The sequence below is a fragment of the Vidua macroura genome, chromosome 1 (assembly GCF_024509145.1).
Source record: "Vidua macroura isolate BioBank_ID:100142 chromosome 1, ASM2450914v1, whole genome shotgun sequence".
Lineage (NCBI taxonomy): Eukaryota > Metazoa > Chordata > Aves > Passeriformes > Viduidae > Vidua > Vidua macroura.
The window spans coordinates 600,447-615,197 of NC_071571.1; the positions used below are offsets into that span (position 1 = coordinate 600,447).

At 70.8% G+C, this 14,751-nt stretch overlaps 1 protein-coding gene across 1 annotated transcript in view; it reads left to right on the plus strand.

Moving 5' to 3' along the window:
* The first annotated feature begins 83 nt into the window (after positions 1-83).
* Positions 84-14,751, plus strand: part of LOC128812663 (SCO-spondin-like) — a 31,531-nt gene continuing 16,863 nt past the window's right edge. Inside the window, 29 exon segments of the mRNA XM_053987192.1 lie at positions 84-169; positions 1,424-1,618; positions 1,688-1,770; positions 2,400-2,758; positions 3,141-3,243; positions 3,378-3,536; positions 3,624-3,709; positions 3,793-3,909; positions 4,326-4,569; positions 4,646-4,886; positions 5,197-5,335; positions 5,512-5,638; positions 5,920-6,092; positions 6,540-6,761; positions 6,830-7,001; positions 8,085-8,212; positions 8,214-8,332; positions 8,933-9,113; positions 9,186-9,280; positions 9,378-9,634; positions 10,155-10,289; positions 10,592-10,791; positions 11,221-11,348; positions 11,431-11,540; positions 12,157-12,306; positions 12,465-12,558; positions 12,899-13,299; positions 13,824-14,054; positions 14,443-14,595. Of these exon segments, the coding sequence (XP_053843167.1) occupies positions 84-169; positions 1,424-1,618; positions 1,688-1,770; positions 2,400-2,758; positions 3,141-3,243; positions 3,378-3,536; positions 3,624-3,709; positions 3,793-3,909; positions 4,326-4,569; positions 4,646-4,886; positions 5,197-5,335; positions 5,512-5,638; positions 5,920-6,092; positions 6,540-6,761; positions 6,830-7,001; positions 8,085-8,212; positions 8,214-8,332; positions 8,933-9,113; positions 9,186-9,280; positions 9,378-9,634; positions 10,155-10,289; positions 10,592-10,791; positions 11,221-11,348; positions 11,431-11,540; positions 12,157-12,306; positions 12,465-12,558; positions 12,899-13,299; positions 13,824-14,054; positions 14,443-14,595 (4,888 nt within the window).

Consider the following 14,751-nt stretch of genomic DNA (forward strand, 5'->3'; position numbering starts at 1 on the left):
CCGTGGGACCCTCTGGCCACGGGGACACCCCGGGAATTGTGACAATGGAGGATCCCACTTTTCCAGGAAATCCGGGATCCGACATGGCCGCAGCGGCGTGGCCGGGGGTCGCTGGGGGGGTCGTGGCCATCGCCGTGCTGTGGGTGACAGCCGTGGGGGCAGCCACAGGGTGAGGGACTGGGAATGGGGGATGGCAGTGGGGAATTGGAGTGGGAATGGGGACTGGGAATGGGAACGGAGAATGGGGGATGGCAGTGGGGAATTGGAGTGGGAATGGGGACTGGGAATGGGGAATGGGAACGGGGAATGGTAATGGGAACAGGGAATGGAGAATGGGAACGGGACTGGGAATGGGGAATGGGACTGGGAATGGGGAATGGGAATGGGAACAGGGAATGGGGGATGGGGGATGGGAATGGGGAATGGGGACTGGGAATGGGGACTGGGAATGGGGAATGGGAATGGGAACGGGGAATGGGGGATGGGGGATGGGGGATGGGAATGGGGAATGGGAATGGGAATGGGAACGGGGAATGGAGAATGGGAATGGGGAATGGGAATGGGAACGGGGAATGGGAATGAGGATGGGGAATGGGGAATGGGAACGGGGGATGGGAATGGGAATGGGGGATGGGAGTGGAGAATTGGAGTGGGAATGGGACCGGGAATGGGGAAGGGGAATGGGGGATAGGACTGGGAATGGGAACTGGGGATGGGGGATGGGAGTGGGGAATTGGAGTGGGAATGGGGACTGGGGAATGGGAATGGGAACGGGGAATGGAGAATGGGAATGGGGACTGGGGAATGGGAATGGGAACGGGGAATGGAGAATGGGAATGGGGACTGGGAATGGGGGATGGGGACTGGGGAATGGGAATGGGAATGGGGAATGGAGAATGGGAATGGGGGATGGGAATGGGAATGAGGATGAGGATGGGGAATGGGGAATTGGAGTGGGAATGGGGATTGGGAATGGGGGATGGGAATGGGAATGAGGATGGGGAATGGGGTATGGGAATGGGGAATGAGAATGGGAACGAGGAATGGGGAATGGGAATGGGGGATGGAGAATGGGGACTGGGAATGGGTTTGGGAGCTGGGAAAGAGAACTGGGAACTGGGGGTATGAAATGGAGATCGGGGGCTGGAACTGGGAATGGGAGTTGGGAGCCGGGAATGGGTGGCAGGAGCAGGGGTGGGAGCTGGGGTGGGTGCCAGAAGCCAGGATGGATCCCTGGTGGGTGCTCACATGGAGGCTGGGAGCTGGGACGTGTGCCCGGAGTGGGGATGGATGGGGCGGTGCCAGATGGGAGCTGGGATGGATCTGGGATTGTGCTGGGTCCCGGGGGGATCCCGGGCGGATCCCGGGCGGATCTCGGGCGGATCCCGGGCGGATCCCGGGCGGATGCCGTGGCTGCCCGCAGGCGCTGGTGCGAGCGGACGCTGCTGGTGACGGAGCAGGAGGAGGTGACGCCGCGGCGCGAGGCCGCGGTGCCGTGTCCCAGTTTGTACCAGTACAGCCTGGCCGGGTGGCGGCTGGACCGGGACCGCACGCGCCGGGAACGCGGGAATTCCCCCGGGGACACCGGCACCGACCCCGCCCTCTGCTACATCTACCGGTGAGCCCGGGGGGACGTGGCGCGGGCTGGCTCCGGGGGACGCTGGGTGACACTGGGCTGTCCCCACAGCCCCCCGCAGATGCAGCCGGTGGTCCGGAACCGCACGGAGCGTGGCTGCTGTCCCGGCTGGAGCGGCGCCCGCTGCACTGAGGGTGAGGGGGGACACGGGGGTGGCACCTGGGGACATCCCCGCTGTGCCATTCCCACCGGGAGCTGGGATGGGCACCATTGCCACCGTGTCATTCCCAGCGAGGTGTGCTGGGAGCAGGGCTGGGTGCCAGGACGGGAGCTGGGATGGGATCTGGGATGGGAACTGGGAGCTGGGACTGGTGCTAGGATGGGAACTGGGAGCCAGGATGGGAACTGGGAGCCGGGGTGGGAACTGGGAGCTGGGATGGGATGTGGGATGGGAACTGGGAGCTGAGACTGGTGCTAGGATGGGAACTGGGAGCCAGGATGGGAACTGGGAGCTGGGACGGGGAGCCGGGATGGGAACTGGGAGCTGGGACTGGTGCTAGGACAGGAACTGGGAGCTGGGACGGGGAGCCGGGATGGGAACTGGGAGCTGGGACTGGTGCTAGGATGGGAACTGGGAGCTGGGACTGGGAGCCGGGATGGGAACTGGGAGTCAGGATGGGAGTTGGGATGAGCGTCATTCCCACCACGTCATTCCCGGTGTGACATCCTCACTGTGGCACTCCCATTGGGGCCTGGGATGGGTGCTGGGGCGTGTGCCACCCCCCTGTGCCCCTCGGTGTCACCCACTGTCCCCGTCCCACAGGCCCCGGCTCCCTGGGCCGCTGTTTCAGCGCGTGGCAGTGCCAGGACAGCGCCGGCGGCCACAACGGCAGCGCCATGAGCCGCGCCGAGTGCTGCCAGCACCCCTGGGGACACAGCTGGCGCCGCGGGGACACCGGGGACGCCGGGGGGCCCTGCCTGCCCTGCACCCGCCTGCCCCTGGGCGGGGACGGGGGCTCCCCGCGCCACCGCGGCCCCCCGGCCACGTGCCAGGCCTGGGCCGGGACGCGCTTCCGCACCTTCGACGGGCGGCACTTCGGCTTCGCCGGGAGCTGCCGGTACAGCCTGGCCACGGCCACCGACGGCACCTGGGACGTCACCATCGGCCTGGGACACCCCCGGGTACCGGAGACGGGCAGGAGGGCATGGGGAGGGGGCACTCAAAGTCACTGCCAGCGTGCAGTGGGGTTGGGATGGGTGTCGGGAGCAGGGACGGGTGACAGCGCCTGGGATGTCACCATCAGACACCCAGACCCTGGGGGAGGGGGGACAGGATGGGTCACCTGGGGTCACTGGTGCTGTTCCCAGAGGAGGAATGGGGCTGGGAGCTGTGGTGGGTGATGGGGTGGGAACCAACAGGATGGGAGCTGCAATGGGTTTTGGGGGCTGGGATGGCACACCCATGGGTCCATCCCTGGTCACCGTGGCACATCTGAGTGCCCCATCCCCATCCTCACTGTCCCTGGCACACCTGAGTGTCCCAGTGCCACCCCCACTGCCCCAGGTGCTGCACATGACCTTCGGGACGGACACGGTGGTGGCCGAGGGACGGAACGTGTCGGTGAACGGGGCGGCAGTGCCGGAGGGACGCCCCTACCTGCACAAAGGTGAGGTCCCCAAGGCCACCAGCCCGGGGCAGGGTGAGGACGAGCCCCCAGTACCATCAGGAAGCACCAGGACACGGTGATCAACCAGCTGCCACCAGAATCCCTGTCCCCAGCCTGCCCCCATCCCCTCGCAGGGCTCGGTGTCACCTGGCCGGGTGACTGGGTGGCCGTGGCCAGCAGCCTGGGTGTGCGGGTGGCCTGGGACAGTGACCTGGCAGTGACAGTGACAGCGGAGCCCGAACTGCGCGGTGGCACCTGGGGGCTCTGTGGCACCTACACCGACGACCCCGCAGGTGAGTTCCACACGCCCGGCGCCACCCCCACCCCACCTGGGGGGCCGGGGGACGCCCCACCTGCCCCCACCCTACCTGTCCCCCCAGACGACTTCGTGCGCCCTGACGGGGACATCGCTGCCGTCGCCGCCGCCTTTGGCAACGCCTGGAAGGTGCCGGTGGCTGGCACAGAGGTACCTGAGGGGCCAGGGTGATGCCCCGTGCCCATTTGGGGGTCCCCGGGCGCCACCCCCGCGCTGAGGGACCCCCAACTCAGCCCCCGTGCAGGGACGTGCCGGAGGGTGGCACCAGGTGTGGCCCAGGTGAGCTGGCACCGGCGGTGGCCACGTGTGGGCAGCTGCTGGCCCAGCCCTTCCGGCAGTGCCACGGCGAGGTCAGTGGCACCAGGGGGCCCCGGGGGGCTTGGGGTGTCCCAGGGGGTCTCGGTGGGTCTTGGGGGTGTCCTGAAGGGTTCTGGAATGTCCTGGGGGAACCGTGTGGTCCCGGGAAGTACCGGGAGGCTCCTGGGAGTTCCAGGAGATCCCAGAGTTGTTCCGGGATGTCCTGGGGGCTCCCAGGGGCCTCTGTGGGGGTCCCAGGGGATTTCGGAGAGTCCTGGGGAGTCTTGGAACTTCCTGGGGGGTTCTGCAAGATCCCAGGGCGTCAAGCGGGACAGGAGTCCTGGGGCATCCTGGGGATTCTGGAAGGTCCTGGAAGGTTTGGGAAATTCCAGGGGGTTCATCCGGAGGGAGGTCCTGGGGTCTCCTGGGGAGTCTTGGAGGGTTCTCATTGCTGCTCCCCCCACCCCAGGTGGACCCCAGTGGGTTCTATGCAGCGTGTGTGGCACTGCTGTGCGGGGACGGGGACCCCGTGTCACCGCCCGGTCCCCTGCCATCCCCCGCTCCCCTGCCACCCCCCGGTCCCCTGCCATCCCCCGGTCCCCTGCCACCCCCCGGGCCCCCGCCCCCCGCCGCCTGCGACACCTTCGCCGCCTACGCCCGGGAGTGCTCCCGCCGCCAGGTCGATGTCCCCTGGCGCCATCCCGGCTTCTGCGGTAGGAATTGGGGTGTCCCCTCCCTGGCCCCTCCCCGCGGCGCCGCCGGTGCCACCGCGGTGTCGCCTCTCCGCAGAGCGCCGCTGCGACGCGGGGCAGCGCTTCTCCGACTGCGTGTCCCTGTGCCCGGTCACCTGTGTCACCGCGGGCAGCGCCGAGCAGGGGACCTGCCACCGCCACTGCCACGGCGGCTGCGAGTGCGGCCCGGGGCTGGCCCGGGACGGGGCGAGCTGTGTCCCCCCGGCCGCCTGCCCCTGCCACCACCGGCGACAGCGCTACGAGCCCGGCCAGAACATCCGCCAGCGCTGCAACCGCTGGTGGGTGGCACCGCGGTGACAGCGGTGGCACCGGGCTGGCACCCACTGGGGAGGACCCCGCTGATGGACAGCCCCAGGGTCCCCTGTGGCGTGTCCCCCCCCCCCTCCCATCCTGGTCCTCCATGATGTCCCCTCACCCCGGGGTCCCTGTAGAGTGTCCCCCTTCATCCCAGGTTCCCTGTGACGTCCCCTACTGTCCCAGTGTCCCCTGCCACGTGTCCCCCAGCCTGGAGTCCCCCGCGTGTCCCCGCATTACGCCGGGGTCCCTGCAGTGTCCCTCCCCGCTGACTGGTGTCCCCGGTGTCCCCAGCACGTGCGAGGGTGGCCGCTGGCGCTGTGACCAGCAGCGGTGCCCGGCCGAGTGCGCGGTGCTGGGGGGACGTCACTTTGTCACCTTCGACCGCCGCCGCTTCTCCCTGCCGGCCACCTGCGCCCACACCCTGGTGGAGGTGAGGGGACACGGGGGACACCGCGGGTGGCCGAGTACTGACGAGGCCGTGCTCTGGTAGTGGCCATGGTGACGGGGTGGTGGCCATGGTGGCCATGGTGGCCATGGTGGTGGCTGTGGGGTGGTGGCCGCGGTGGCCGTGGTGGCCGGGGGCTGTCACCGTGTCTCTGCCCCCAGGACTTCGTGGCGGGGCGGCTGCTGATCACAGCCGAGCACGAGCCGTGTGACAGCCACCGGCCCCTCGGCTGTCCCCGCAGCCTCACTGTCACCACCAGCCGCACCACGGCCCGGCTCCACGGCACAGGTGACACACCTGGACAGGACAGGGACCGAGACCGGGAGCGGGACTGGGATCATCCCCGCACCCTGGTGGTGCTGTGGCAGCCGTCCCAGTGCCTGTCCCCAGTGTCCCTGTGGCAGCGGGTCTCACCCCTGTGCCCATCCCCCCTGTCCCCACGGCGGTGGGTGACATGCCAGTGCCCGTTCAAAGTCTCCGTGGCGGCGGGAGCCACTCCGGTGCCTGCCCCGGACGTTCCCCCGGTGATCCCGGTGGCCACCGGATGGAGCCACTGCTGTCGCCCTCAGGGGAGGTGACAGTGGCCGGGCGGGAGGTGACGCTGCCCTTCTCCGGTGCCGAGCTGAGCATCCGCCGCGCGTCCTCGGCCTTCCTGCACCTGCAGCTGCCCGATGCCCACCTGCTCTGGGGCCTGGGGACCCCCGACACCTTCATCACCCTCCAGCCCGCCATGGCCGGCACGGTGAGTGGGACCCCCGGGACCCGCGGGATGCCCCAGCGGGACGGAGCCTCTCGGATGAGGCGCTGCCCTCTCCGGGATGGAGCCGCTGGGATCAGGCTCTGCCGGGCTCCGGGATGGAGCCGCTGGGATCAGGCTCTGCCGGGCTCCGGGAGCCGCTGGGATGAGGCTCTGCCGGGCTCCGGGATGGAGCCGCTGGGATCAGGCTCTGCCGGGCTCCGGGAGCCGCTGGGATGAGGCTCTGCCGGGCTCCGGGATGGAGCCGCTGGGATGAGGCTCTGCCCTCTCTGGGATGGAGCCGCTGGGATGAGGCTCTGCCCTCTCTGGGATGGAGCCGCTGGGATGAGGCTCTGCCCTCTCTGGGATGGAGCCGCTGGGATGAGGCTCTGCCCGCTCCGGGATGGAGCCGCTGGGATGAGGCTCTGCGAGGCTCTGCCCTGCTCCGGGCAGGTGCGGGGGCTCTGCGGGACCTTCAACGGGGACCAGCGTGACGAATTCACGACGCCGGAGGGGGACGTGGAGCCGGGAGTCGCCGCCTTCGCCAACGCCTTCCGGGCGGCCGGAGCCTGCCCGGCGCTGGGCCCCGGCATTCCCGATCCCTGCGTCGGCTTCCCCGGGAGCCGGGAGCGCGCCGAGGCCGCCTGCGCCGTGCTCGTGGGGCCGGCCTTCCAGGTGAGGACCCCGCGCGGGGGCGGGCGGGGACAGGTGACACGGCTGTGACAGCGTCCCCTCCGGCACAGCCGTGTCACCGCGTGGTGGATCCGGAGCCGTTCCTGGAGCTGTGCCGCTGGGACGTGTGCTCCTGCCGGGAGCGGGAGCAGGAGCGGTGCCTGTGCCCGGCGCTCGGCGCCTACGGCCGGGAATGCGCCCGGGAGGGGACGGAGCTGGAGTGGAGGAACCGGAGCCTCTGCGGTGGGATGGGATGGAATGGGAATGGGAATTGGGATGGGGATGGGATGGGGATGGGATGGAATGGGAATGGGGATGGGGATGGGGATGGGATGGGATGGGATGGGATGGGATGGGATGGGATGGGATGGGATGGGGATGGGAATTGGGATGGGGATGGGAATTGGGATGGGGATGGGATGGGATGGGATGGGATGGGATGGGATGGGATGGGATGGGATGGGAATGGGAATTGGGATGGGGATGGGATGGGATGGGATGGGATGGGATGGGGATTGGGATAGCGATGGGATGGGGATGGGGATGTGGATGGGATGGGATGGGATGGGATGGGAATGGGGATGGGATGGGATGGGATGGGATGGGATGGGATGGGATGGGATGGGATGGGGATGGGATGGGATGGGATGGGATGGGATGGGATGGGAATGGGGATGGGGATGGGATGGGATGGGGATGGGGATGGGATGGGATGGTAATGGGATGGGATGGGATGGGATGGGATGGGATGGGATGGGATGGGAATGGGGATGGGGATGGGATGGGATGGTAATGGGATGGGATGGGATGGGATGGGATGGGATGGGATGGGATGGGATGGGAATGGGGATGGGGATGGGATGGGATGGGATGGGGATGGGGATGGGATGGGATGGTAATGGGATGGGATGGGATGGGGTGGGATGGGATGGGATGGGATGGAATGGGGATGGGAATGGGGATGGGGATGGGATGGGGATGGGATGGGATGGGATGGGATGGGATGGGATGGGATGGGATGGGATGGGATGGGGATGGGAATTGGGATGGGGATGGGATGGGATGGGATGGGAATGGGATGGGATGGGATGGAATGTGGATGGGAATGGGGATGGGATGGGATGGGATGGGATGGGATGGGATGGGATGGGATGGGATGGGAATGGGATGGGATGGGGATGGGAATGGGGATGGGGATGGGATGGGGATGGGATGGGGATGGGATGGGATGGGGATGGGGATGGGATGGGATGGGGTGGGATGGGATGGGATGGGATGGGATGAGGTGATGTCTGCCCCCCCGGTGACCCCCCCATGTCCCCCCAGACGAGCCGTGTCCCGGGGGGCAGCAGTACCGGGACTGCGGGGGTCCCTGCGGCCGTTCCTGCTCAGAGCCCCCCGGAGCCAGTGACTGTCCCCCTCCGGACACCCTCTGCGTCCCCGGCTGCCGCTGCCCCCCCGGGGCTGCTGCTGGCCCAGGGGGGCCAGTGTGTGCCCCCTGCCGCCTGCCCGTGTCCCCGCGGCGCCCGCCTGTACCCGCCCGGCGCCCGCATCCGCCGCGGCTGCCAGGCCTGGTGGGTGCAGGGGGAAATTTGGGCGTCGCGGGGAGGTTTGGGGTGCTGGAGGGTCACCCACAGGACGGGGGTCACCCAGGCGGAATGTGGCGGTGACGGTGACGCTTGATGAAAACCCCTCCAGCCCGGTGTGACGCCCCACGGGACGGAGGGGCTTTTGTCCCGTGTCCCACCGTGGGGACAGCGACGGGGCCGCGGCACAACCGGGGAGCGGGGGGGGACCCCAGTTCGGGGCCCTCAGTGGGATGGGGGTTCCCGGGGGATGCGGGTGCAGGGGACCAGTGGGATTTGGGTGCTGGGAGATGAGAATGGGGGTGCAGAGACTCCGTTGGGGGGGGGGGGGGGGGGCTCAGCGGGATTTGGGGGGATGAGGGGTGGGGATGGGGACATGGGGACCGCGCATGGGGGTCTCAGCAGAATGTGGGGGCTGGAGCTTGGGGCACCGCGATGAGGGGGGCTCGGGGGGTTGGAGGGTGCTGGAGATAGAGGTGGGGACCCCGGCGGGGGGGGGTTCGGTGGGATTTGGGTTCTGGAGTTTGGGGCGGGGGGATCCTGCCGTGGGGTCTCAGACGGACTGGGGTCCCTCCCGCCCCCCCGCAGTGTGTGCGCAGGGGGGTCGTGGCGCTGCGCCCCCGCCCCGTGTCCCCCCGCCCCGCGCTGTCCCCCGGGGCTGCTGCACGCGCCGGGGTCCTGCCTGCGCCGCTGCGACCCCGCCGAGCCCTCCGGCACCTGCGGCGGCCCCGCCGACGGCTGCGTGTGTCCCCCCGGCACCCTGTTCCTGGTGGGTGACACCCCCGGCGGGATGGGCACGTGGGACTCCCCCCGAGCCCCCCTCACCGCGCTCTGGTGGCAGGGCGGGCGCTGCGTGTCACCGGACGAGTGTCCCTGTCACCACGGCGGGCAGCTGTACCCGCCCAACGCCACCATCGCCCGCGACTGCAACACCTGGTGGGACCCCCGGACACCCCCAGACCCTTGCCAGGCCCTCGGAGACACCCTCAGCCCCCTGCCAGCCCCCGCGGTGGCACCGAGCCTGTCCCCGCAGCGTGTGCCAGGGACAGCGGTGGCACTGCGGGCGCGAGGAGTGCGCGGGGACCTGCGTGGCCACGGGGGACCCCCACTATGTCACCTTCGATGGCCGCGCCTTCACCTTCGCGGGGGACTGCGAGTACCTGCTGGCCCGCGAGGCCACCGGGCTCTTCGCTGTCACCGCCGAGAACGTCCCCTGCGGCGCCAGCGGCGTCACCTGCACCAAGTCCGTGGTGGTGGCCATGGGGAACACCGTGGTGCACATGCTGCGGGGTGAGGGGGGACACGGGGGACACGGGGGACACCGTGGTGCACATGCTGCGGGGTGAGAGGGGACACGGGGGACACGGGGGACACCGTGGGGCACAAGCTGCGGGGTGAGAGGGGACACGGGGGACACCGTGGTGCACATGCTGCGGGGTGAGAAGGGACACGGGGGACACCGTGGGGCACATGCTGTGGGGTGAGAGGGGACACGGGGGACACGGGGGACACCGTGGTGCACATGCTGCGGGGTGAGAGGGGACACGGGGGACATGGAGAGGACACGGGGACCTGTGGGTGTTACATCCTGGCTCGGTCGCGGTAGGGTGGGGGCTGCAGGGGGTGGGGACCCGAGGGGACACGGGGGATACACGGGAGGTCATGGGGGGACACGGAGGGAGACGGGGAAGTGGCGGGGTGACCCAAAGTGACACCCCAGCCCCGTCGCGGCAGTGTGGGGGGGAGCATGAGGGGACACGGGGGGATGTGGGGGGACACGTGGGGGTGACCCTCGGTGCCGCGCCGGCAGGGCGAGAGGTGACAGTGAACGGGGTGGCCGTGCGACCCCCCAAGGTGTTCGGGGGCTCGGGGCTGGCGCTGCAGCGCGCGGGGCTCTTCCTGCTGCTCCTCACGCGCCTGGGGGTGGCCGTGCTGTGGGACGGAGGTGAGACCCCGGGGGGACACGGGGGGACACGGGGGTCCCTGGGGAGTCCCTGGGGGTGGCCGTGCTGTGGGACGGAGGTGAGACCCCGGGGGGACACGGGTGGGGGTCCCCAGAACTGGGGGCTGTGGGGGATCCCTGGCGCTGGTGGTGCCATGGCGGTGTCACCATGGCGGGGTCCCTGGTGCCGCATGGGGTCCGCAGTGCCGGTGGCACCGCGGAAGGGTGACCGCGGGGGTGCCGTCGGTCCCGCGGGGGGTCCCGGGCGCCATGGGTGGCACCCCTGCCACCCGCGGTGCCCGCAGGGACCCGCGTGTACGTGCGCGTGTCCCCGCGGCTGCGCGGCCGCCTGGCCGGGCTCTGCGGGAACTTCGACGGCGACGCCGAGAACGATTTCGGGAGCCGGGACGGGGCCCTCGAGGCGACCCCCGAGATCTTCGGGGACTCCTGGCGCCTCAGCCCGCTCTGCCCCGAGGCCGACGGCCACCGCCCGCACCCCTGCGATGTACGGGGACCGGGGGACAGAGGGGGACGGTGGTGACACGGGGAGACGTGGGGGATTGACAGGGGTGCACGGGAAGTGGATGGGGACACCGCGGGACACGGGGAGACACAGGGGGACACAGGGCATAGACAGGGAGACACAGAAGCTGGCAGGGGGACTCTGGAGGACACAAGAGTTGGCAGGGGGACGTTGGGGGTTACAAAAGAACATGTGGCACTGATGGTCCAGATCAGCGAGGGAGTGAAATCCCAGAGGGAGGAGGATGAGGAGGTGCCTTAGCCTCGGCTGAAATCCCCCGGCAGTCTCATTCCCGGCTGCGACCCCTGCGATCTCCGCAAAATTTGCCTGAACCGGGACAATGGGGGGACGCGGAGTCAGTGGGGGCCCGGCTGGGGACACTCGGGGGGTCTGACGGGGTGTCCCCTCCAGGACAGCCCCCAGCGCTCGGCCTGGGCGCGGGGCCGCTGCGGGGTCCTGCGGCACCAGCTCTTCGCCCCCTGCCACGACCTGGTGCCCCCCCAGCGCTTCTACGAGTGGTGCCTGTTCGACGCCTGCGGGTGAGTTTGGGGGGCTCGGGGGCTCCCCAAGCCCCACGGAGGGTCCCCGGGTGTGGGCCCTGTCCCACGGCGCGTGCCCCAGGTGCGACAGCGGCGGGGACTGCGAGTGCCTGTGCACGGCGCTCGCCGCCTACGCCGAGGAGTGCGGCCGGCGGGGGAGACCCCTGCGCTGGCGGAGCCAGGGGCTGTGCCGTGAGTCCGGGGCCTGGGGGGGCCCGGGGGCACCGGGAGCGACCAGGGGTACCGGGGGGTGCCGGGGCACCGGGGGCGACCAGGGGTACCGGGAGGCACGGGGGACTGGAGGGGTACCGGGGGACCAGGGGCCACGGGGGGGCTGGGAGGCACAGGGGGGGTACCCGGGGTATGGGGGGCTGGGGGACACAGGAGGCACCTGGGGGGCACGGGGGGGTCCGGGGGGCACGGGGGGTACCGGGAGCGACCAGGGGTACCGGGGGCCCCGGGGGGCTGGGGGACGAGTGGGAGGGGTCCCATCCTGCCCCTGCGCTGGAGGAGCTGGGGCTGTGCCGTGAGTCTGGGGGGGCTCGGGAGAGCACAGGAGGGCCCGGGGGGAGCCCGGGGACACGGGGAGGTTCGGGCTGAGCCCCCGGTGGGATGTGCCGGGATGGGGGCCGGGCAATGGGTCTGGGGGTGCAGGAGCCCCCATAGGGGCCATGGCGCGGGGGGGGGGGGGGGTCCCCCGTGGGGCTGTGGGACTGAGGGGGGCGCAAGAGCCTCGCGTGGTGTTTCGGGGGTCCCAGGCTGTGGAGTGGGGGGGTTCCAGCCCCCCTAACCCCCCCAATCTCTGCAGCCCTGCAGTGCGAGGGGGGGCAGGAGTACAGCCCCTGCGGCCCCCCCTGCCCCCCCACCTGCCGCGACCTCGGCCGCGACCCCCCCGAGCTCTGCGGGGCCCTGGGGTGTCTCGAGGGCTGTTTCTGCCCCCCCGGGCGGGTCCTGCACGGTGAGGGGGGGGCTACAGCGCGGGGAGGGGGCTCTGGGGGACAGAAGAGGTTTGGGGGGGCTGGGGGGAGGGAGGTGGCTGGGCAGGGAGTTGGGTGGGGGACAGGGGGTCCGGGACGGGCTGGGAGGTCACGGTGCCACCCCTGTGCCCCCCCGCAGACGGGCTGTGCGTGGACCCCCCCGCCTGCCCCTGCTTTTGGGACGGCTTCGCCTTCCCGGCCGGGGCCACCGTGACCCAGGGCTGCAGCAACTGGTGAGGAACTGGTGGATACTGGGATCCCGGGGTGCGACGTGCTGGGGTCCCGGGACACCGGGACACTGAGGACACTGAGGAGGACACCGGGACACCGGGACACTGAGGGACCAGGACATGGGGACACAGAGACACCGGGGAAATGGGATATTGGGGGACGGGGATCCCAGGACATCGGGACAGGAGGACACGGAGACACTGGGATTTGGGACACTGGGACCCCTGGACACCAGGACCGCAGGACACCGGGACAGGGGGACACCGGAACGCCGGGGCGGGGGGACACCGGGACACGGGACCCCCCGGCCCCTTGTGAGTCCCGTCTGCCTCCCGCCTCCAGCACGTGCCTCGAGGGGCGCTGGCAGTGCCCCCCGACCGCGTCCCCGTGTCCCGCCGCCCCCGGCTGCGCCCCGTGGGAGTTCCGGTGCCGGGGCGGGGGTCTCTGCGTGCCGGGAGCGTGGCTCTGCGACAACGAGGACGACTGCGGGGACGGCTCGGACGAGCTGTGCGACCCCCCCTGCGCCCCCCACCAGCCCCGCTGCCCCGGCGGGCGCTGCCTGCCCTGGGGGGCCCGGTGCGACGGTGTCACCCACTGCCCCGACGGCTGGGACGAGGCGGGGTGTCCGCCCCGGGCCTGCGCCCCCCCCGAGTTCGCCTGTGCCGGGGGTCGCTGCCTCCCCCCGGCGCGGGTCTGCGACGGGCGGCTCGATTGTCCCCCCGGGGACGACTCGGACGAGGCGGGTGAGTGAGCACGGGGGGCTCGGGGGATCCTGGGAATGGGGGCCTGCAGGGAGTTTTGGGGTCCTGGGGAACTAGAGAGCCCTGCAGGCCTTGAGGTTTGTGCCCCACATTGAGGGTCCCTGAGCCCCCCAACCCTGCGGGTCTGTGCCCCACACTGAGGGTCCCTGAGCCCCCCAGCCCTGGGGGTCTGAGCCCCACACTGAGGGTTCCTGAGCTCCCCAACCTTGGGGGTCTGTGCCCTACATTGAGCATTCCTGAGCCCCCCAACCCTACGGGTCTGTGCCCCGCAGTGGGGTCCCTGAGCCCCCCAGCCCTGCGGGTCTGTGCCCCACACTGAGGGTCCCTGAGCCCCCCAGCCCTGCGGGTCTGTGCCCCACACTGAGGGTCCCCCCCGCGGCATCTGGAGGTCCCGGGGATGGCGCTGCTCGGGAGTCCCCGAGAGGCAGAGACCCGCCTGTGCCCCGTGCGGTGCCAGTGCCCCAGGTCGGGATGTCCGTGCCCACCTGGGGGTCCCGTCCGCGCAGGCTGCGCCCCCCGGTGCGGGCCGGGGCAGTTCAGGTGCGGGGGGGGCAGGTGCGTCCCCTACCCCCACCGCTGCGACGGCCGCGACGACTGCGGGGACGGGAGCGACGAGAGCGGCTGCGCCTGCCCCGAGGGGCACCTGCCGTGCCCCGGGGGGGGCTGCCAGCCCCCCGCCGCGCTCTGCGACGGCCACCGCCACTGCGCCGACGGCGCCGACGAGGCCAACTGCCCCGGTGAGGGGCGCGGGGGGGACAGCCGCTCCGGGACCCCCCCCCTGGGCCCACCCCGACCCCTCTGCCCTGGCACCGTCCCACCGGGATCCCCCACCCGCGACCCTTCACCCTGGGAACCCCCACCTGGGGACCAACCCGGGACCCCTCTGCCCTGGGACCTCCCCAGCGAGAACCCCCACCTGGGGACCACCCCCATCCGCCCCGAGAGGCTCCCGATCCAAGGACTCCCCCCCGCCCCGGGGACCCCCTACCCGGCATCGCCCCCTCTGGGGACCCCACCCTCACCCAGGAGCCCCTCTGGGACCACCTCCCACCCTGGGACCCCCCCCCCCCCTTTGGACATCACTCCCCCACGGCGGCGGTGTCACCGTTGTCCCCGTGTCCCCAGCGCGGGCCACCTGCGCCCCCGGGACCGTCCCCTGTCCCGACGGCTCCTGCGTGCCGGAGGTCGCCGTGTGCGACGGCGCTCGCGACTGTCGCGACGGCTGGGACGAGAGTCCTGCGGGGTGCGCGGTGGCGCTGCCCCCCGCGCCGCTGTCACCTGTCACCGCTGTCACCGCCGCTGTCACCGCTGTCACTCGCGTTGTCGCCGACGCTGTCGCCGCCGACACCGTCATCGCGGTCACCAGCGCCATCGGCAGCGGCACCGCCACCGGCACTGTCGCGAGCGCTGTCACTGTCAGTGACGCTGACGCTA